The sequence below is a fragment of the Asterias amurensis genome, chromosome 4 (assembly GCF_032118995.1).
Source record: "Asterias amurensis chromosome 4, ASM3211899v1".
Lineage (NCBI taxonomy): Eukaryota > Metazoa > Echinodermata > Asteroidea > Forcipulatida > Asteriidae > Asterias > Asterias amurensis.
In genome coordinates, this window is record NC_092651.1 from 4881855 (window position 1) to 4903537 (window position 21683).

Consider the following 21683-nt stretch of genomic DNA (forward strand, 5'->3'; position numbering starts at 1 on the left):
ACCCCCTCACCCCCCCCCCCCAAAATAAAATAAAATAAAATAAAAAGTTAAACTAAAATAAAATTAAAATTCCAGCATATAATTCTGTACATAAAAATTAACAGTGGTGTTGATAAAAAACACAAAGACTCACAAAGTAACACAATGGATCATAATAATCAAATTTTGTGTGAAAATGCATGGTAATTCATCACATAATAAATCTAGAAATATAAAGCCTGAAAGACACTTTTATGAATACATTAAAATGTCAAATTTGTATCCTTCAACCAAAAGATTATGAATTTGTCTTCAATATTTCAGGAGAAATGACGTGTTGTACATAATATCAACTTAGTATCAAAGTAAAAATTATTTTTTGATGACTAAGTTTACTTTTAAATTACATTATCTATCACTTTTTCTCAAGCATAAAATTTCAAAAAGAGCGCTCTAACAATGATGTCATTAAGCCTACTTCTACACTAAATGTGGTCATTTGTTTTAGTAATTTTAATTCGACAAAAGAAATCATTAGTCCTAAGAACAAACACCTAATGTCTAATTATTATTACTATTATTAGTGTTAATAATATTATTATTTATTTTGGCTCGAGTTCAAGAAAACAATACATGTCACACAAAGTTAATTTTAAATGGTAATGATCAAGCAATTTCGTCGTTGAAAGTGCCCTCATGCGGTAAAATAAACTACAGTAATTTCAAGTTGAGACCGAGTTGACGATTGACGATGGGCAGTCTAAGGGATATAATTTTCCAATCCTACGATCTTAATCACATTGATGTTGAAGTACACCGATAGAGTAGTGTGGATTATACCAGCAACACTAAGCCCAAATAATACCATGATGGCACGCACCGCCAGGTAAAAACCAGGCAACCTGAAAGCAATAGATTGAATAGGCAACATTTAGTTCCAAATGTTACCTACTTTGTGATTTATTTTGTTATTTCTACACACACTACAGTGTTAGAGTAACTATAAATATAGCTACGAATAGTAAACTTGCGGGTACAACCATGAGTAAAATTGAAGGGGTGGTGGCTCTGAAAAGAGCCAGTTTGGTCTTGACGTTTCGAACAGTATCTGCTCGTCTTCAGAGCCACCACTCCTTCGAAAGAGGTTTTACTCATGGTTGTATCCGCAAGTCTACTATTGTTAATCCAAAGGTTGTTGGTTCAAGTCCCAAAAAGCATAATTGGCCCTGTTAAAGTATTACTGGTCATGTTAAAGATTACAGCATTTGGCCCTGTTAAATACTGCATCATTTGGCCCTGTTATTACAGTATTTGGCCATGTTAGAGTATTATTGGCTCTGTTAAAGTATTATTGGTCATGTTAAAGATTACAGCATTTGGCCCTGTTAAATACTACATCATTTGGCCCTGTTATTACAGCATTTGGCCATGTTAGAATATTATTGGCTCTGTTAAAGTATCATTGGTCATGTTAAAGATTACAACATTTGGCCCTGTTAAATACTACATCATTTGGCCCTGTTATTACAGCATTTGGCCATGTTAGAATATTATTGGCTCTGTTAAAGTATCATTGGTCATGTTAAAGATTACAACATTCGGTCCTGTTAAAGTATAACAACATTTTGTCTGTTGAAGTACATTTGGTCCTGTTTAAGTATTTCAGCATTTGGCCCTGTTAAGGTGCATTTAAAGGACCATGGTCCTGATGAAGTACTAAAAAGCATTTGGTCCCAATAAAGTATTGCATCATTTGGTCCTTTTAAAGATTACAGCATTTGGTCCTGGTAAAGTATTTTAGAGCACTTGGCCCTGTCAAAGTGCATTAGGACATTTGGCCCAGCTAAAGCATTACAGCATTTGGGTTTTAGCATTTGAACTTGTTAAAGCATTACATCATTTTGCCCTGTTAAAGCATTTAACAACATTTGGCCCTGTTAAAGTACATCATTGGTCCTGTTAAAGTATTACAGCATTTGGTCTTTTTAAAGCGTTACCACATTTGACACTGTGGTGTAAAGTATTATAGCATTTGGTCCTGTTAATAAGGTGTATTGCAACATACGTCCATGTTATTGTGTACTAGGGCGTTTGGCCCTGTTACGACATTACACCATTTGGCCCTGTTACGGCATTACACCATTTGGCACTGTAAAAGCACACAGCATTTGGTCCTGTTAATAAGGTGTATTGCAACATACGTCCATGTTATGGTGTATTTAGGACATTTGGCCCTGTTACGGCAATACACCATTTGGCACTGTAAAAGCACACAGCATTTGGTCCTGTTAAATTATTTACAGCATTTAGCCCTGCAGCATAATACAGCATTTTTAGCCCTGTTAAAGCATTAGGCCCTGTAGTATTGGAACATTTGGCCCTGTTAAAGCTTAACATTTGGCCATGTTAAGTTTATAAAATGTATTCATAAATACCTCAGACAGTTTTGCTGTTCCCTATTGGTGGAGAGCGCGTCACGTGGGGGTGTTTAAACCATTGATAATGACCAATGTTTATAACCGGTTGTCCGCGCTAGTCTTGATGCAAGACGTTTCTTGTTACGGGCGATGCAGGCGCTGTTCGGTGATTTGGCCGCGCTGTGTGTGAAAGGAAAACCAGCGAATATGCACCAAGACTATACGCGCATGCGCACGAGCGGAACCGGAAAACACACGCGTCCGGACATCGTACAAGTACATACTGAACATACCATGGAGGTGGAAACATACAGAGCTCAAGCACTCGGAAACGGATAAGTTTTACATGAGTTTCTTACGTTTGGATGAGTTTCTTACTTTATTACGCCTTTTAACCCAAAAGGTATTTATGAATGGGAATCAACGTGTGTTGAATCGGTTTTCAACTAGTGGTTTAAACCCGCCGAGGCCTGGTTCTTGATAATTTAACCCGACTTCGTCTCACTAAAATTATCAAGAACCAGGCCTCGTTGGGATTAAACCACTAGTTGAAAGCCTCTTCACCACACATTGATTCCCTTATTACATCATTTGGCACTGTTAAAGCATTACATCATTTGGCACTGTTGAAGCATTACAACATTTGGCCCTGTAGTATTGGAACTTTTGGCCCTGTTAGGTGCATTAGGACAATTAGGCCCTGTTGGCATTACACCATTTGGACCTGTTAAAGCATTTGGCCTTTTAAGCATTTACAGCATTTAGCCCTGCAGCATTTTACAGAATTTTGGCTCTGTTGGAACATTTGGCCCTGTTAGCATTATTACAGCATTTGGTCCTGTCTATATAAAGTGCGTATCATTTGACACTGTTGAGGCATTACATCATTTGGCATTGTTAAAGCATTACATCAATAGGCACTGTTAAAGCATTACATCATTTGGCACTGTTAAAGCATTACATCATTTGGCACTGTTAAAGCATTACATCATTTGGCCCTGTAGTATTTGAAAGTTGGCCCTGTTAAGGTGCAATAGGACAATTGGCCCTGTTAAAGTACACAGCATTTCGCCATGTGGAAGTGTTACAGGCCTAGGTAAATAGGCATTACAACATTTGGCCCTATTAAAGTGTACATTTGGCCCTGTTAAAGTGTACATGGGGCCCTGATAAAGCATTACAACTTCTGGCCCTGTTAAGGTGCAATAGGGCATTTGGCCCTGTTAAAGTGTTACAGCATTAGGCCCTAGGTAAAGGCATTACAACATTTGGCCCTGTTAAAGTGCATTAGGACATTTGACCCTGATTAAGTATTACAGCATTTGGCCTATAAAAGTGTACTAGATATTTGGCCCTGTCTGTTATTGTATTGCAACATCAGGCCCTGTCAAGATGTCAGCGGAACATGCGGCCCTGTTAAAGTATTAACAATTTTGGCCATGTTATAAGGTGGTGTATGGGAACATTTGGCCCTGTTAAGTTGCATTAGAACATTCGGTCATGTTAATTGGTTTATAAGAACATTCGGCACTCTTAAGGTGTAGGTATAAGAACATTTGGGCCCATTGTGCATTTAACATATCTTGGGCACGGTTCAGAACCGTTCCTAGCTATATCTTTGGATCACATACAAATGAGACTGGAACTGTCAAAGGACAATAACACACTTGATCGCGCATTCGTGAACAATATATTCAATATATTCAAGCAAACATACCTTTTCTCTGCCTGTGCGCAATATCCGTCAAAGTAGTACCAGCGTCCCCTGATGTACAGAAGACCAGCTACACTCGCTAGAACTAAAAAAAACACATGATAAACGATATGGATGTTAGCGATTTATTCTTAGATTTTGATGGCATGGTATTGAGAAATACTACTTACCACTTGGTATTACCCTTGACCACTTACAAAAGTTTGGTATGTTTTTCATTTTGAAACATGTCAAAACTGCTTCTTCTTTTTTTATTTTTTTTGTTATGCAAGTCGCCTGACACACAAGGCCTGAAGACCACTTCAAGGTGTGGGCTACAATTATATTTCCCAGAGGCCATTGCCACCTACTCCTAGGGCTGAAACAGGGTTACCCCTTTTACAATCCATACGAATGTAGGCTTGGGTATCATCAATTCGAAGCCTGGCCGGTAGAGCAAAAAGCACTACCTCCCCAATTTTATGTAGCAAGTGTCATGACCGGGATTCGAACCCACACCCTGCTGATCAAACACCACAGCTTGAATCCGGTGCTCTTAACCGCTCGGCCATGACACTGCTGAATTATATCACAGAATTATTAATTTCGGGTTGAACAAATACACAGAATTAATAATTTCGCGTTGAACAAAGACAAATTCACTGGAGCGGGATTTGAACAAACGACCTCCAGATTAACGTGCCGGCGCTACCTAGGTTAGCAGTCTCCCTATTTTGTCAATATCTTTGTTCTGAGGGATCCAGTCGGAAGCTATACAGCTGTGTAGCCAAGGATCACACCCAAGGTTACATAAGATATCAACCTGGGCCAGACTTCATAGAACTGCTTAAAGCAGAAAATATTGCTAAACAGTTTTCTGCTAAGCAGACATGAGCAGGATACCCAGTCACAAATCGTACTTGTAACACCATAGTTTGGCTGGTAACCTTAATCTAGTAAGCATAATTTTGTTTCACGACCGGGATTCGAACCCACACTTTGCTGAACAGAAGCACCAGAGCTTGAGTTCGGTGTTCTTATCCACTCGGCCACGACACCCTATAAAAGGGTAGCGACGAGTTCTTACACTGCCGTTTAAAGCCGGCAGGGTGAAGAGTCTGTTGCGCGTGGGTTGTGTGTACACCCGCACGTGCTTAGAATTTATAGATTACGCGCGCCCTTAGAAATAGATTATGCGCTGTTACTAATAGCTATGAATTGCATTCCGCGTGATAATCTTGCGCGCCTGACACGCGGAAGCCACCGGTCATAAACACTGGTCATTATCAATTGTTTAAACACCCCCACGTGACGCGCTCTCCACCAATAGGAGTACCCCACCAATAGGAGTAGAGAAACTGCCTGGGGTTTTTATGAATGAATAATAATATTATTATTAAGCCTTACCTGGGTTCAAAAACTTGGCAGCAACCCACAAAAGTATCAGGAAGATTGGTGTGAATTCCAAAGTGTTCTGCCTATAAAATAAAAGAAGAGAGCAAAATATTTGCATAATTGCACCATGCTTGAGTACGAGGGATGAAAGATTGAAACTTGCTTTTGAACTTTCCAAAAGGAAGATTTAAAGCTCATAAAGAAAAAGCCTGTTTTTGGTTTCTTCTTTTCTCCCACCTGAATCGGAAATACAGTTATTGAATGCCCTTTGATTCGAAGAGGCATCATCAATTTCAATGTGATTCAGCAGTGGGGAGCAGGAACATACATGTAGAGCTCACCATATAAATTATTGAAAATGTACTCCATGACTCCAACTTCTATAACACGGACAAAAGTGTACATCAATTATGGTACATTATGGTCCGTTATTAAAGTACGACCGGGGAGGCTTGCGGGGCTCTCGCCAGGCTGCCTTGGGGGCCTGGCACGGGGCCTCGACTCGATGGAAGGACGGTCTTTTTGGAGCACGGCCAAAGTGCAGAGTCGGAGGCATTCGTGGGAGAGATGCCTCGTGGTGGCCAGCGGCGCTCTGTGCCCCACGAGTATGCGGTGAAGACTTGGTCCATTGATGTACACTTTTGTCCTCCAAATGTTATAGAAGTTCTTTGGGGAAACAAATATCTTTAACTATGACAACAATGAGCTCGAAAGTAAAATGGAGAGCTGTTTTTGGACCACCCTGTTTGCTTGAAACACTCCAAATTAAGCTTGGGCGATATCACGATATTATCGAATATCGCGATATTAATTTGGAAACGATTTCGATATCGGATGGATTTGGTTTTAATCGAAATATCGATATATCGCGATAATCGCGATATATCGCGATTTATCGCAATATCGATTAAATATCGCGATGTGTTTGCTAGCTGAGACATCTTGCACCCCATAGGTTTGGAGTAAAACCAGAAGAATAGGTCATTAGAACACCTCTCCTATGCTATGACTGTCTGTTCTACAACTTTCACTTGGAGTTTGAAGACTGATGATGTCAAATTTCATTAATCGCGATTATATCGAATATCGCGATATATTGTCGGCGATATATCGTGAATAAAATAAATCGATATCGCCCAAGCTTACTCCAAATTGTTTTGGGGAAATTATTATAGCCTAGTTGGTCCAAGAACTGAACCTTGAGGAACAGAGAAATCAGGCACAACAGGATTGGATGACTTGCCAATACAAAAACTTTGATGGTGACTTTCCAATATCACACACTCTCCCAAGTGCACAAAAGTAGGCCGATGATCGACGTTGTCATAAGCCTTACTAAACCTTCTCATTACAAATTTCTTTTGACACAAACAACCCCTGGTGCTCACACTGTTACGCCATTCAAGCATGAAGCAAACATTCTCACACAACAGAAAGCTTGCGATCAAAGGTCAGTTTCCCAAACTCTATCCTGAAGATTTCATTTTAGAGCCGATAAAGTACATGTAGGCTATAGGCCTACTTCCTCCTATAACAAAAAGACCTGTTGGGATTGACAAACAAGTTCCGAGTCTTTATTTGGTCAGGTTCTGAAAACCCATTTACAACCATGTGACACACCCTTCATGGATCTTTCCACTCTAACTTGAAGGGGTTGCATAAAAGCAACCTTATTATATTTTACCATCATTGCAAAGACCATACCATAGGCCTATCTCTCTTAATGATAGTAAGCTTGAGTTGCTCTTTGGTTTGAGTAGAGGGAGTTTTTCATGATTTTAACTTAATTAAAGGCAGCGGTAGACACTATTGATAATTACTCAAAATAATGATTAGCAAAAAACCTTACTTGGTAACGGGTAATGGGGAGAGTTTGATAGTGTAAAACAGTTTGAGAAAGGTCTCCCTCTGAAGTGACATAGTTTTTGAGAAAGAAGTAGTTCTCCAAGAATTTGATTTTGAGACCTCAGGTTTAAAATTTGAGGTCACGAAGTCAAGCTTCTGAAAGCACACAACTTCGTGTGACCAGGGTGTTTTTTCGTTCATTATTATCTCGCCGCCTTCGACGACCAATTGAGCTCAAGTTTTCACAGGTTTGTTATTTTATGCATATGTTGGGATACACCAAGTGAGAACACTGGTCTTTGACAATTACCAATAGTGTCCACTGTCTTTAAAATGTTAGAGACATAAACTAGAAGAACAAATCCTTACTGAGCTCTGAAGCCTCTGTCGAAAGCAGGGTCACGTCCACTTGTAACTGGAGGTGAGATCTTGTATTTTTGACGCAAACTCCCAACATGCTTGGCCATTCCAGCTGAAGGAAACAAGGTATCAAATGATAAGTCTATAAATTCATCTGCATCCTACCAACCAAATCAATCAAGATGCATTTCCAACATCCCATTTATATAGTCACTGAATTAGACAAAATAAATCTCATGACGATAGGGGAACGAACCAATCATAGTTCTAGGAGTATCTCACGCTCATTGATAACTGAAATTAAGATTGGAGTCAGGGTGGGCGGTGCTGGGCAGCCCGAGCATTCTGTCTGATGAGCACAATTGTGCCAACCAGGAGTGCGTTTGGCGACCCCAACCAGAAACATTGGTCATCGGTTGAGCATTTTCGCGTGTTCGGTTGAGCGCGGTGGTGTTGCTGCTCAGACCAACTGGTAACCAACTTGGTGAGTCAGTTGGGCTTTGGTTGGGGTCGCAAAAACGCACTCCAGCACAGATTTAAAAATATTGTCTGTGACACTGTGCATAGACCTTATGCATTGACGTCATCCAGCCGCCATCTTTGAGGTCAAACGGTGACGAAACAATCGAAACGCACATAGATTGACCAATGAACAACCTCCTTTTGACCTCATGGCGAGGGCGCCGTACTGAAATGACGTCATGTGCATAAGGTCTATTGATTTCTGGGCATAGCTAATATGACAAGGCATATCAAATGTCACAGAGACAGAGCACAGAAAACAACAGGTCATGATTTAACTTCCTTCATCATGTTCAGTTCGTGGTCCCAATAACGTTGAACTTGATGAAGTATATTTTCCCATAAACAACACTGAATGTGAACGAGCCCCATCAATACTACAGTGCCAAAACGCTTGACTCCCCGCGCTTCTTGAACATGTTGAAGCGGAGGGAGTCCAAGTTAGTGTACATTGGGGCAGGTGAACCAAAACATCACAAAAAGGGGACCGCCGAAAGTAAACTACAATAATGACAAACTTCACTCTGCTTTACTTACTTAGCTGCCACGCATGCAATAAGGACACAATGGCCGGAGAAACCATGGCTTGGTCACTTAGAAGGCTACTTAAAATCTCTCCATTCGAAGCCATGTTCACAAATATCAATGTTTCTAACTCGGAAGAAGTAAATGGATTGTGTGAAGGAAGAAATCGAAAAGTTCACGCGCTAACAAAAATAAACTCCATCAACTGTTGAGGGCGCTATGTAACTTTTATGGAGAGCCGTCTTGAATTATTGCAGTAGAGGTTAATTATTGCGGGATAGGCCTACTCGGGTCGGCACTATCCCCCGGTCAAAAAGCCATGAAAAGTTCCCGCATGGTTCCCGGGAACTAAATCTTATCACGAAAGACTGTTGGCACCAGTGGTCTATCTATCTATCTATCTACCTACCTATACTAGAATATCGTCATTCGAGAAATTATGTGCGTCAGGTTTAGGGGGAATCCTGCCGGTTCTTACTAGGAGAGTTGGCCAAAACATTCCCGGCGTGTTTGACAAAAGAAGTTCGGGCGGGACTCGTATTCAGAACCCCTGCCCGTACTTTTTTTTTATATAATAGGGTTTAATATAATAGGGTTTGAGACATTGCATGATAAGGTGTATCAATAAAATAAAATAAAAATTGGTTAGCGGTAACATCATGTGTGTTGCCAGAGAGTTCGCTTTTGAGAACAACCGTCTTGCCACGAACTTTTAGGGAGACTTCTCAGTTCTGAAAAGTTATACATCCAACCTGGGCGAAGGGTAGAAAATCGGCTGAGACTACTTTAGCTTAGGATCGTTATTAACTTGGTCTCGCAAAAATCTTTCTCAGCTAAAACGATTCCTTTGATTGCCAATGGTGTCATTGGGATGTGTTTCAAAGAGTTGTGTATCTACAGTGTTCCAATTCTTTGAACGATAACATCGTTCACCCACTACAGGTAATTAGTAACGTTTTGTATGACCGTAGGCTAAAGGGATTAACTTTATAACCCGATAAGTGAGTGGATAATGTTATAGGATCAATGATGCACAAGACGAAACAGTTCGGGTTAGAGTAAAGAATAAGAAACCGCGGAATACAATATTTTGTGACATTTTCCACAACCCGTGGACCCTTCCCGTATAATAACTCCTTTCTTTTGGCTTTTTCCTAAACTTAACCAACTTTAAGATCCTGGCAAATTTATAGTAAGAAAGCAAGATAGACAGATGAGACAGAGGATGTTCGAGTCGCGCGTCGAAATAACTTGTTGAATACAAAATCCTACTGTTGCACCGTGACTAAATCACAAAAGGGGAATAATGCCTCAGATGAATTCTTCCGCGACAGAAGACTGGTTGACAAACCAATGTCGTTAATTTACGAGAATATGAAGCCACACCAAGCAATGCAAAGGTTTACTAATTATCAAAGTTGGTGTAATGTTTCCTTTGTGATGCTTGCCGACTAAAATAATTCAGATTCAGATTCAGATTCAGATCTGGCCGGCAGGGCCCAATTTCATAGGTTCCTTTGGTAATCGTCAAAGACCAGTATTCTCACAAGTTGCAGCACTGTTAACTTTATGTAAAGTTGGCTGGAAACCATTTTTTCTCAAAGCAAAATTTTTCTGTAAAGAAATATTTTTCTGTCATGCTTAGCAAGTATTTTTGTTTCAGGCTTTTTTACAGTGCATGGAATTTGGCCCCGGAACTGACATCTGGAACTGACTCCACAGCTGATGAGGGCGCATGTTTGATCGCTGATGTAGGTTAGGTCCATCTCTCTCACATACATCGTACAATACAATAGATAGAGATTACTACAGCATGATCGATACGGATGAGTCCGCCTATTATTCAATCAATAACCAGCGATTTCGAGTAGGGGGGATGGAGTAGTTGGGCATGAATGAAATGGCGACAGCTTGAGCACCACGTCATCATAAATAATGCAGATATTTTTCCTGTAATGGAGCTATGATATAGAAAAGAACAGGTAGAACTAGGGTCGGCCATGTATAGGCACCGATACGCGTATTGGGACGAATTCAACTTTTGCCGGACAGGTAGGTCGACTAATCTAATCACACACTTTTAAAACCATGGCCAAACTTGTCAGTTCATTTTGAATGATTATTGTTGGGGGCTATTGATCGAAAAAGTATCATCGAAAAGTGTTATTTTGTTTTATGGAGAAAATAAGAATCTACAAATTAGTTTATGGGTTTGGAGGCATTGCAATTGCATGATGAGGTTTCGATGTACACAGTGCGGTAACACTTCGGGCCTAATCGCACATTATTGTGTTTAGGCAGACTACTTCGCTGTGTAGTTGTTCATGAAAACATGTTTTGCCCAATTCTTACAAACGCGTAGTAGATTTTTGTTTGCGGGAGACTAATTAGTAAGAACTGCCCTGCTTACTAAATTACTCCATGTCACACTTGGCTTTCCAATTAGGTACTCATATAGAGTCACAGTACACTTTTGAAAAGTTAATTTCAGGAGTTCATCAATGATCTTCATTTCATCTTATATAGACCTTTATCATTTTGCTTCCATGTTGGTCATGTACCTCGTAGCGAAAAACAGTAATGAATGCTAATTATTCATTTTGCAAATAGGTACCAGACTATTTTGTTCTTCCAGCCTCGGTTTGGTAACATTAATATTCAAGATGGCTGCACCATGATAAAGGTCTGTGGGCCTATGTCTACTTTATAAAAACAAATGTGTAATTCAATGATAGTTCAACGATCTGTGAATTCTACATGGTTCTACACACATGTCACACTCTACCACTTAAGCCTATTATAAGAGCAAAACAATTCCTGCATTCCTTTAATGCATTACACAAATATTTTGTTCTAAAATGAAGTTTTTGTTCAAAGTTGGCTGATGGAAAGTGTACTAAATTTAATGCAGCAGCATGCATACTCTTATTTATGCAGTCATGAAAACAAATTTACAGACAATAATAATGGTTTTTTTTATAAATGAGACAGAGTTTGTTACAAAACACATCCCTCGCATGGTAAAAGTTGGTAACTAATTCAGGAAAGTGAGAAACATGTATGGTGTTAAACTGGTTGAGTGGGCTTGCAAGGTCAAGGAACTTCAAGAAAGTGAAGTTATGCTAACTGACACATAAATACTCTTTACAACACCAAATTGCAAAGATAATTCTATCCCCTGAAAACAAACACTAAACTCTCGGAAGCTCAACACCACTCACTTAAATACATAAAGTGTAAAACTTCCAAACCTAATCATGTTTGTCCATTGTTCCTGTATTTGTACTTTATTTACTTATTTAGACCCCAAAAAAATTAAAGCCAATTATTATTTTTGATCTAGAATTCGATAGTGTTTTCTCACATGATTTAAGTTAAACTTATATTGTTTTGCTTTTAAAAACAATGTGTTTTTTTGTTTGATTTTTTTTCATGTTCGTATTAATTTGGCAAACATTTGTAGGCCACTTCATGACAAACGTTCTCTGCAATTCAGTTCATGTAGTTATGGTGAGAATATAAAATTATAATGAAATTTGTCCTGGCTGCTTTGTTATTCAAAGTTAATGCCTAACAAACCATACCTTATTTTGTTCAGGTACTTTATTTCGCATAATTTTAATTCTGAACAAATGATTAAGTGTTGAATGATAATTTAATGATTAAATTTTTTATGGCAATGTGGTTTGTTAAAGTGTTTATGCAGACTTTCCTGGTATGGGTGTATATAGCATTTAAAAAGTTATTGTCTTTTATTTTATTAATAAACTAAAAGGGTTTGTTCAACCCAAGTCTTTTATTGTAATCACAAAATAAAGAGTTGACATCATCATGCGATTTGACATAATTATAATACTCAAAATCATTTGTAATTATTTTTAGAAACTGATAAGTGATAATGTATTTAATGCATTTTGTGATGAACTAAAGAAACCATTTATTTAATTATTTATTTATTTATTTCCAGGCAAACAGTACAAACAAAGAATAGGCAATAAAAATAAGGCTACACAGAGAACAAGCCTGCGGATAACCAAAAAGCGAGAATAATCACTATCTAAAGGCGATCCAGACAATAAAAATAACAAAGGCACAAAAGGGCACAATGACAAAAACGACATAATTGCACACCAAATACCATATCAAATATAAATATATAAAAATACATTAAATTTTGTATACAAAAAATATAGATCAACCAGAAGACCACGCATCCTCGCTCCTTTCAAAAAAGGTAGGAAGCCGATCAAATTCCCTACAAATCTCCTTAAACCCCAATACTTTTTTCCTACAAAGCCAAGAAAAATACAGTAATTAGAATATCGCACAAAACTAGTGAAACCAGGAACCTCAAAGGAACCACAAAAAAAGTACAGTGCTCTTAATAGATTTCAGTACAATGTGGCATTAAAGGCACTGGACACGTTTGGTAATTGTCAAGGCAGTAGTCTTACTTGGTGTATCAAAAAACATGCATAAAATAACAAATCTGTAAAAAAAATTACTCAATTGGTTAACAAAGTTGCAAGAGAAAACAATAGAAAAAACACCCTTGTTGCAAAAATGTGTGTGCTTTCAGATGCCTAGATATAAAAAATAATAAAATACTTCAGGTATTATGAAGTCTTTTAATATTTGAGTGAGAAATTACCTCTTTAAAAAAAATACATTACTTCAGAGGGAGCCGTTTCTCACAATTTTTTATACTATCAACAGCTCTCCATTACTTGTATTTTGATGCTAATAATTATTTTGAGTAATTATAAATAGTGTCCAGTGCCTTTAAACCATGTCCGACATGATTATGAAGCAGTGGTTTTATGGTAATACGCTACAGTGCCCTGAGCAGTACACGGTCACTGCTGCTGTATGCATTGCTCTGCGGCTGTGTGTTTTGTGTGTGCAGTGAGTGGTACACGTTCATTTGACCATCTTGCATCTTCTGCTCTGATTTCACAGTGCATCATCTGAGATAACGGATATTCATCATCAGTGGACTCGGCAAACATCACAAATGCTGATGGTTCTCTATGTATATTTGTATAGAATCAACTTTGATGAATGAGATTGCGTAGTGTGTGATGAGTAACTGACTGATGCATTTATGTAGTAAACACTCAAATCAGCATCTCACTACGTACTTGATAGCTCAGATTCCGACAGCCATGTTTCATCATCAGGACTAGTCACTGAGCTGACCATATGTTAGCATTACAGCAAGGCCAAGCGTCGCTTTATACATTATCCAACCAGGCGGAACGCTTCTTACCGGAACTCGTATTCAGTGGATGTCATTGATATACTCACAGACTGATTCTAACGACTGAAATCAAGGAATTGTTACCTCCACCATGGGAAACCCTACCGAGTACAACGCACATGACTTAAGCAAACTTAAAGAGAGATGCGATGTAAGTATTGGGTTTCATTGTTGTTTACCATCCAGTAAATATGTAATCAAAACAAATAAACAATTATGATCATTTTCCTCATGGCATAATATGGCAGGTGTTGCTACAATGTATATAGCAAGGTCACACCACTTCAGATTATTCTAAACAGTATAATGATCTAAGTTAACACTTCATGATTGAACAAATGAACACATAATAGAATTAACATGACTGAATGAATCCATTTCATTTTCCATTCTCTATTTTAAACCATAGAAAAAAAACCTATCTAGAATTAAGCTTTTAATTGCAAAGTCAAACACTGTTCGATTGTCCAACTTAAAATATTATAATTCAATAATATTAAAAACAATATAGAAGGATATATCCTTCTATATTATTTTTAAAATTATTATATCCTGTAGCTATTTCCAAACTTTAGAAGGGAGGAATTCATGGCATAGAGAAACTAAGGGTCAAGAAAACAAAATAATTCACTTTTTGAAAAAAAAAAACGGAACAAAAAAAAACTTTGTTTGTGTACTTATGGAAATGGAATAACCATTACAGGGTTTGGGTCCTTTTTGTACGACAAAAAACAAAAATATCCACAGATTTTCTTAAACTTACACGGTTTAAAGATAACAAATATTAGTATTTAATAAGAGTGATTTTCTCAACTACATGTAGCAGGGAACAGTAATTCAGACAGAAATATTTCTCTAAAGAAAATTTTCTCTTGTTGGTAAAGTATTGAAGGAAATATTGCAATCCTGTTAGTGTTGCGGTCAACACAGTTCTAACTTGAGGCAATATTTCCATTTATAATGCATTTATGACAATGGATTGAACAAATAGTATTTTGATGGATAGGCCTCAAAAACACTATTTGCTGATAATCACAAAATGAAACTCTGAAGTAATTTATGAATGACAATAACATTTCTACAATTATTGATTGTGGTGGAAATAAATAATCTTGTGCAGCATGATTTGTAATAATGGTACACAATGGGAAAATATATTTTTTTTAAACTACAATAAATGCCCACAGAATAGTGGAGTATTTTAAGGTCGATCGCTGAGTTCATTTCATCAAATTCCAAGTTTTCAGATCTTAAAAAAATGAAATTATGAAATTATTGCAGCAGGATTTTATATATTATGACAGATGTCTTTGACAATGCCTAACACTTTGTTTGGTCTGTGTGTGCAGAAACAGTGGAATAAACATGAGATGAATTTGTAATTCGGATTTGTTTGTTCTGGTATTAAAATTGCCATTAAAACAAATCAGACTTTTGTAAACACAACATTTTGATTTATTTTTTACCAAATAGCCTAGAAATCTTTGTACGGCATAAATGGTGTATAGTGAATATATTTTACATTTTTACCTTGGTTGTTTTGCCGTCGATTTCACAACAAGTTAGGACTTGTCTTATCCCTAACTTAAGATTAATCTTAAAGTCTGCATGCTACAGTGCAGGGTTGGGACTCGTCCCAAGTCTTAAGATTAATCATAAGTTAGGAAGAGTTTTGCGAAATCGACGGCAGGCCAACATGTGCAATGTACAGGGATGCCAGTTTTCCGGCTGCTTTTTCAAATTTTCCCCGATTTTTTTCCGGCGCTCTGTGTTTCATCTGGCCGGAAAATAAAAAAAATAAAAATAAAAATTCCGGCGCCCCCCATTTCATCTGGCCGGAGAAAATATATTTTAATATTTTAAAATAATAATATCATTTTTTCCCCCATTTTTTTTTTTTACGTTTTGAAATTTTTGATAAATAAAAACGGAAAATTTTTGACTAAAATCAGACTATGCCTGCCTTTTTTTGTAAGGGGGGGGGGGGGGGTCAGAATTTTATTTTTCTTTATGTTTTATTAAAAGTGTGCTGTTATGTTTTTTATAGTTTTTTTGGTCTGAGGGAGGGGGGGGGGGGGGGGCGGGCGGTGACCCCTTTTCTTTCAAAAACATTTTTCAGGCTCTGAAGGAAAGAGCCACTGGCATCCCTGAATGTAAAGAGGCAAATTATTTTTTTTAAAGTACATGCAGAGAATTGCACTAATTAAATGTTTGCAGCCAACATGATAAACAAGAAATGAGCAAGAAAATGTGCACAATTGGCTTATTACTGGTTCATAGCCAGACATTACAATGGACCTAGAAGTGGCATTAGTCCTTTGGAAGTAGTACTAACGCTACTTCTATATACGCACACACCTTTTTGCAGACCCCTTGTGTTTACTGTGCAGTGTGTGTGTGTGTATGGGTGCACTAGCCTCAAGCATAATGAGATAATAGCGCTAATATTTCAATATGTTGCCATGGAAACTAGTGAAATGACTACAATACAAACAGCTAGCCTGTTAGACATTGGGCCATTTTTGTACAGACACTTACATATACAAGTATCTTATAGTATCCTATAGTATGGATATTTAAAAATTACTTGAGCATAACAGTAGACATGTATGGGGGAGGGGACGCTGCCCTTTACTATATATAATATTAATAATATATATAATATTAATAATATTTCAATATCTTTCCGTGGAATACAGTGAAATGACTACAATACAAACAGCTAGCCTGTTAGACGTTGAGCCATTTTTGTACAGTCACTTACATATACAAGTTTCCTATAGTATGGATATAAAAATTACTTGAGCATAACAGTAGACATGTATGGGGGGAGGGGGCGCTGCCCTTTACTATATGTAATATTACTAATATTTCAATATGTTTCCATGGAATTCAGTGAAATGACTACAATACAAACAGTTAGCCTGTTAGACGTTGCGCCATTTTTTCTACAGGTTCACTAACATGTAGCCTATGCGGATTGCAAAAATTACATACAAGCATAAAGTACCGGTTTATATTTGGGGGGTGGGGGGAGGGGGGAGGATACACTGTTCTTTACTTTATTATAAGTTATCACACAAGCGCGAGTGGAATACGGAAAATGTAGCCAATGCGCTCCATTCAAGCAAACTTGGCGTGTGACATAGAACACACAAGACGCAGGGAGTGATATTGGCCGTGCAATATAGGTTTATATCACCACTCCATCCTGCAAATCTGATTGGAGGATAAATGCGTAATTGAAGATAATTATTCTCAGCTTACATATCCTTCCCTTATTATGTAAAGTTTAAGTAATATTAAGTTGGAAAATCAAGAGAAAGATTATATCATAAGAATTTTTTAACCACAAGCACATAGCAACTCCTCCAGATCAATTACGTTTCTTATTCTCTTCAAACAACAAAAATATAAGGGATGTCGCAAAATCAAGCAGAAATAATCATTCATGATCCATTGGTTTCTCTTATTATGTTTGCAGATTATCTTCAATGCTGATCCATCTCAGGTAAAATTAACACTGTTTTCAGTTCCCACTTTACGTTTCTTAATTTACTGTAATTTCGTTTGACCAAGTTTATTAACTTCATAAAAATGTACAAAATGTATTCACTTAGGTTTAGGAATGTGTAGAAATAGGTTCTTGTTTGAGATAAACAATGGAAGTGGATAGTCAAATATTGTCTATTAAAGCTATTGGACCCTTTCGGTTCAGAAAAAAAATAAAAGTTCACAGATTTACAAATAACTTACAGGGTTTACAGAAGGCAATGGTGAAAGACTTCTCTTGAAATATTATCCCATGAAATGCTTTACTTTTTGAGAAAACAGCAAAACAATATAAATTCTCGTTAACGAGAATTACGGATTTATTTTAAACACATGTCATGACACGGCGAAACGCGCGGAAACAAGGGTGGGGTTTTCCGTTGTTTTCTCCCGACTCCGATGACCGATTGAGCCTAAATTTTCACAGGTTTGTTATTTGATATAGAAGTTGTGGTACACAAAGTGTGGGCCTTGGACAACACTGTTTACCGAAAGGGTCCAATGGCTTTAAGACTGACGCCACTTAAGAAGTGAATAACAAGGGTTTGCATTTGTATTCAATGACTCATAGAAGAAGAGACCTATCTAAAGGCCCTGCCGTCGATTTCACCAAACTCTTCCTAACTTTGGATAGGACTTAGGACGAGTTGAGTTCCGTATCCAAATACATAGGACGCATTGAACCCATCCTAAGTTAGGACGGGTTACTCGTCCTGACTCGAGATAGGATTAATCCTAGAGTTTCGTGAAATCGGCTGCAGGACACCTTTGGTAATTGTCAAAGACCAGTATTCTCACTTGGTGTATTCCAACAGAATGCATAAAAAAAAACAAATCTGTGAAAATATGGGTTCAATTGAATTGGTCATCGAAGTTTGAAGAAAATAATGAAAGAACAAACACCCTTGTTGCACAAAGTTGTGTGATTTCAGATGCCTGAGAAAGGCTTCAGAACTGAAGTCTTTCTCAGATTCAAATATTTGAGTGAGAAATAACCTCTTTCTCAGAAAATTACGTTCCTTCATAGGGAGTCTTTTCTCACAATGTTTTATTCTATCAACAGCTCTCCATTACTCGTTACCAATCAAATTTGTATGCATTATTCCTTGAGTAAGTACCAAGTGAAGACAACCTGGAAATTATTATCATAGGCCGGTTATTCTCAAATGAACACCTGCACCATTCAAGTTCTTGTTAAAGAAACGGGACACTATTGGTAATTAATTGTCAAAGACCAGTCTTCTCACTTGGTGTATCTCAACATATGCACAAAATAACAAACTAGTGAAAATTTGAGCTCAATTGGTCGTGGAAGTTGCGAGATAATAACAAAAGAAAAAACACCATTGCCACACGAAGTTGTGTGTGTTTAGATGGTTGATTTCGAGCTTTCAAACTCTAAATCTGAGGTCTCGACAACAAGTTCGTGGAAAGTTACTTCTTTCTCAAAAACTATGGCACTTCAGAGGGAGCCGTTTCTCACAATGTTTAATACCACCAACCTCTCCCCATTTCTTGTTACCAAGAAAGGTTTTATGCTAATAATTATTTTGAGTAATTACCAATAGTGTCCACTGCCTTTAATTAATAATTTCATTCAATTTGTTTACAATCTCTTCATCAGTACATGACAGACCCTAGCATCATTCGTTTCCTGAAAGCCTTCAAGACTGTAGATGACTCTTTTGCAGCCATCTTAAAATGCAACAAATGGAGGAAAGAATATGGAGTAGAAGCCATCAACCCAGCAGCGTGTCCTGAGGTTCAATCCGAATTAAACACAAAAAAAGTGGAATTACTTAAACACCGAGATCGACATGGAAGGCAAGTATCAAAATTCTGTATAATTTCTTTTTTAATTTGTTGTTGTTGTTATTGTGCTGTTGCTGCTGCTGTTGTTGATGTTTTTGTTGCTGTAATTGCTTTTTCTGCTGTTGCTGGTGTTGGTTGTCGCTGCTGTTGCTGTGGGAGACTTTCAGGACGCTTGGTGGCAGCAGGCTTACCAGGTAAAATCCATCGTTCTCTGTAATGTGCGCATGCTCAGAAATACGTAAGCAATGGAAATTTACCTGGTTAGTCTGCTGCCACCTAGCGCCTCAAAGTCTGCCATTGATGTTGTTGTTGGTTGTTATTGATATTGTTGTTGTTGTTATTGTTTTTGGTTGTCACCGCTGCTGTTGCTGTTATTGCTGCTGTTTTTATTGTTGTTGCTGTTATTGTTGTTACTGTTGTTGTTGTTGTTGTTAGTGTTGCTGTTATTGTTGTTGTTGTTATTGTTGTTATTGTTGTTGTTGTTGTTGGTTGTCACCGCTGCTGTTGATGTTGTTGCTGCTGTTTTTGTTGCTGTTGTTGTTGATGTTGATATTGTTGAAGTTAGACTTACAAACATGTCTTATTCTGACTTTACTTAGACCCATGATTATGCTAAGGGTAAGGAATCACAAAGTTGCTGAGAGGAATACTGAAGATTTGACAAAGTGCATGGTTTATATATTGGTGAGTTGGTTTTGCATTATTTTATATAAGCCTAAACTTATACTAGAATTGCTATTTCTATACCAGCCTATAAAATAAATGTAGATATACTAAAACTAATCTGTGAAAATTTCATTTCAAACCGTGGTCACATTTTTTAAGTATTGCTGAAAATCTGTAACCCTAACCCTAACCTTAAGATTAATTCTATTACTGACAGTAACGCTTCTAAGAATTGAAATGTTTCTACAAACACAACAATCAAAAGCTGTTGCTGTAGGCATCTAACCAAAGGTTTTTGTGGCCAATAATTTTAAGAAAAATTAGCAAACTTTTACCTCTCCATTAAATTACTTCTCAACCTTTGTGAAAATGTTGATACTTAACATTGTTCTTTGCCAAAAATATAAACTTGGCATCAGTTTGTGATGAAAGATGTGCTAAAACTGATCTTGCCTTTTTATTCACTGCATTAGGAAACAGCGTGCAAAAAATGCAACGAGGACGTGATAGACAATGTCTGCGTATTGTTTGATATGCGTAAATTCAGCCTTGCCAGTATGGATTATGAGTTTGTTAAGACATTGATATGGCTTCTATCTACACGGTATCCTGAGAGGCTTGGGGTATGTCTTGTTATCAACTCTCCAGTGGTCTTCCAGGGATGCTGGGCTATCATTCGACCAATGTAAGTCAATCTTGACGGATTTGAGGCAATGCATGGCGAGGTATCAATATATATTTGGTTTGCGGTAACACCATGTGTGTATTGACCCATTTCACCTGACGTCATCATCAGAAAAATCTTGAATGTGCCATACTAGTGGGCAATTTCACTGTGCGTTTTTATATATAACTCTATGCTGCACGTTATGCAGTAAAGTGTGCATTTTAGGCGACACAGCGTTAATACACGTAAACCTAACTGCCCACCAACATGGTGAGCGTGGCATCAGTCGCCGCGTGTGATACGTGTGCAAGGGGTCGATACCTTCGTTCTGAAAGGGACACAGCAAATCCCTCTGGTAAGGGACACTTCTATGATGAAAATATAAATTTGTATTGGAACTTTGTAAAAAGGGCACCACAGCAAAAGCATTCGGCAATTGCTGTAGATTGTGTTCTTTTGTATTAATTTTGGTTTTTACCCATACAACGATGTGTGTTAGCACCTTATACTCAGTACTTTCCGAAGTCCTGTGAATAATATCACAGGCATGTTACTCGGGTGGGATTCGAACCCACGACCCTTGCAATTCTAGAGCAGTGTCTTACCAACTAGACTACCGAGGTTGCCCTTTTGAGAAATGGTCTTGCATTGGCCAAAATCTCTCACACTTTGATGATGATAAGAGCAAGCTGTAGTCGAAACATTGAGACCAATTAAGAACTCACTCCGCAGCAGTAAAGTTAATAACAATCAAGTCCCTTTGATCTACTTCAAGCCATTGGACACTTTCGGAACAGAAACAAAAAAAAAGTTCACAGATTTACAAATAGCTTACAGGGTTTACAGAAGGTAACGGTGAAAGACTTCTCTTGAAATATTATTCCATGAAATGCTTTACTTTTTGAGAAAACATTAAAACAATTATCAGTTCTCGATAGTGAGAATTATGGATTTATATTAAACACATGTCATGACATGGCGAAACGTGCG

General features: G+C 37.7%; 2 protein-coding genes across 3 annotated transcripts in view; one reads left to right on the top strand and one right to left on the bottom strand.

Annotated features, from left to right (window-relative positions):
- Position 1: 1 nt before the first annotated feature.
- On the bottom strand, positions 2-8894 carry LOC139936399 (microsomal glutathione S-transferase 2-like). The gene is made up of 5 exons (XM_071931220.1): positions 8749-8894; positions 7699-7801; positions 5497-5567; positions 4114-4195; positions 2-881 (listed from the first exon to the last, which is right to left on the bottom strand). The coding sequence occupies exons 1-5, from the start codon at positions 8840-8842 to the stop codon at positions 740-742; spliced, it is 492 nt and encodes a 163-aa protein (XP_071787321.1). The 5' UTR covers positions 8843-8894; the 3' UTR covers positions 2-739.
- Positions 8895-10632: 1738 nt separating this feature from the next.
- LOC139936398 (uncharacterized) overlaps positions 10633-21683 on the top strand; it is a 135050-nt gene continuing 123999 nt past the window's right edge. For both annotated transcript variants that reach the window (XR_011785953.1, XM_071931219.1), the window contains exons 1-6: positions 10633-10788; positions 13696-14147; positions 17481-17507; positions 19173-19372; positions 19960-20044; positions 20500-20711. Coding sequence is in view for 1 of the 2 variants with exons in the window: in XM_071931219.1 (XP_071787320.1) it covers positions 14088-14147; positions 17481-17507; positions 19173-19372; positions 19960-20044; positions 20500-20711 (584 nt within the window). In the remaining variant the exon portion in view is untranslated. The remainder of the gene's footprint in view (positions 10789-13695; positions 14148-17480; positions 17508-19172; positions 19373-19959; positions 20045-20499; positions 20712-21683) is intronic.

What these genes read in the sequence shown, in the direction of transcription:
- LOC139936399 (XM_071931220.1), bottom strand. Translation starts at nt 8,842, where the DNA reads ATGGCTTCGAATGGAGAGATTTTAAGTAGCCTTCTAAGTGACCAAGCC. An exon ending in GACAGAGGCTTCAGAGCTCA is followed by an intron (nt 5,568 to 7,698) that starts GTAAGGATTTGT and finishes TTTATTTTATAG; the next exon opens with GCAGAACACTTTGGAATTCA. An exon ending in TGCGCACAGGCAGAGAAAAG is followed by an intron (nt 882 to 4,113) that starts GTATGTTTGCTT and finishes TATTGCTTTCAG; the next exon opens with GTTGCCTGGTTTTTACCTGG.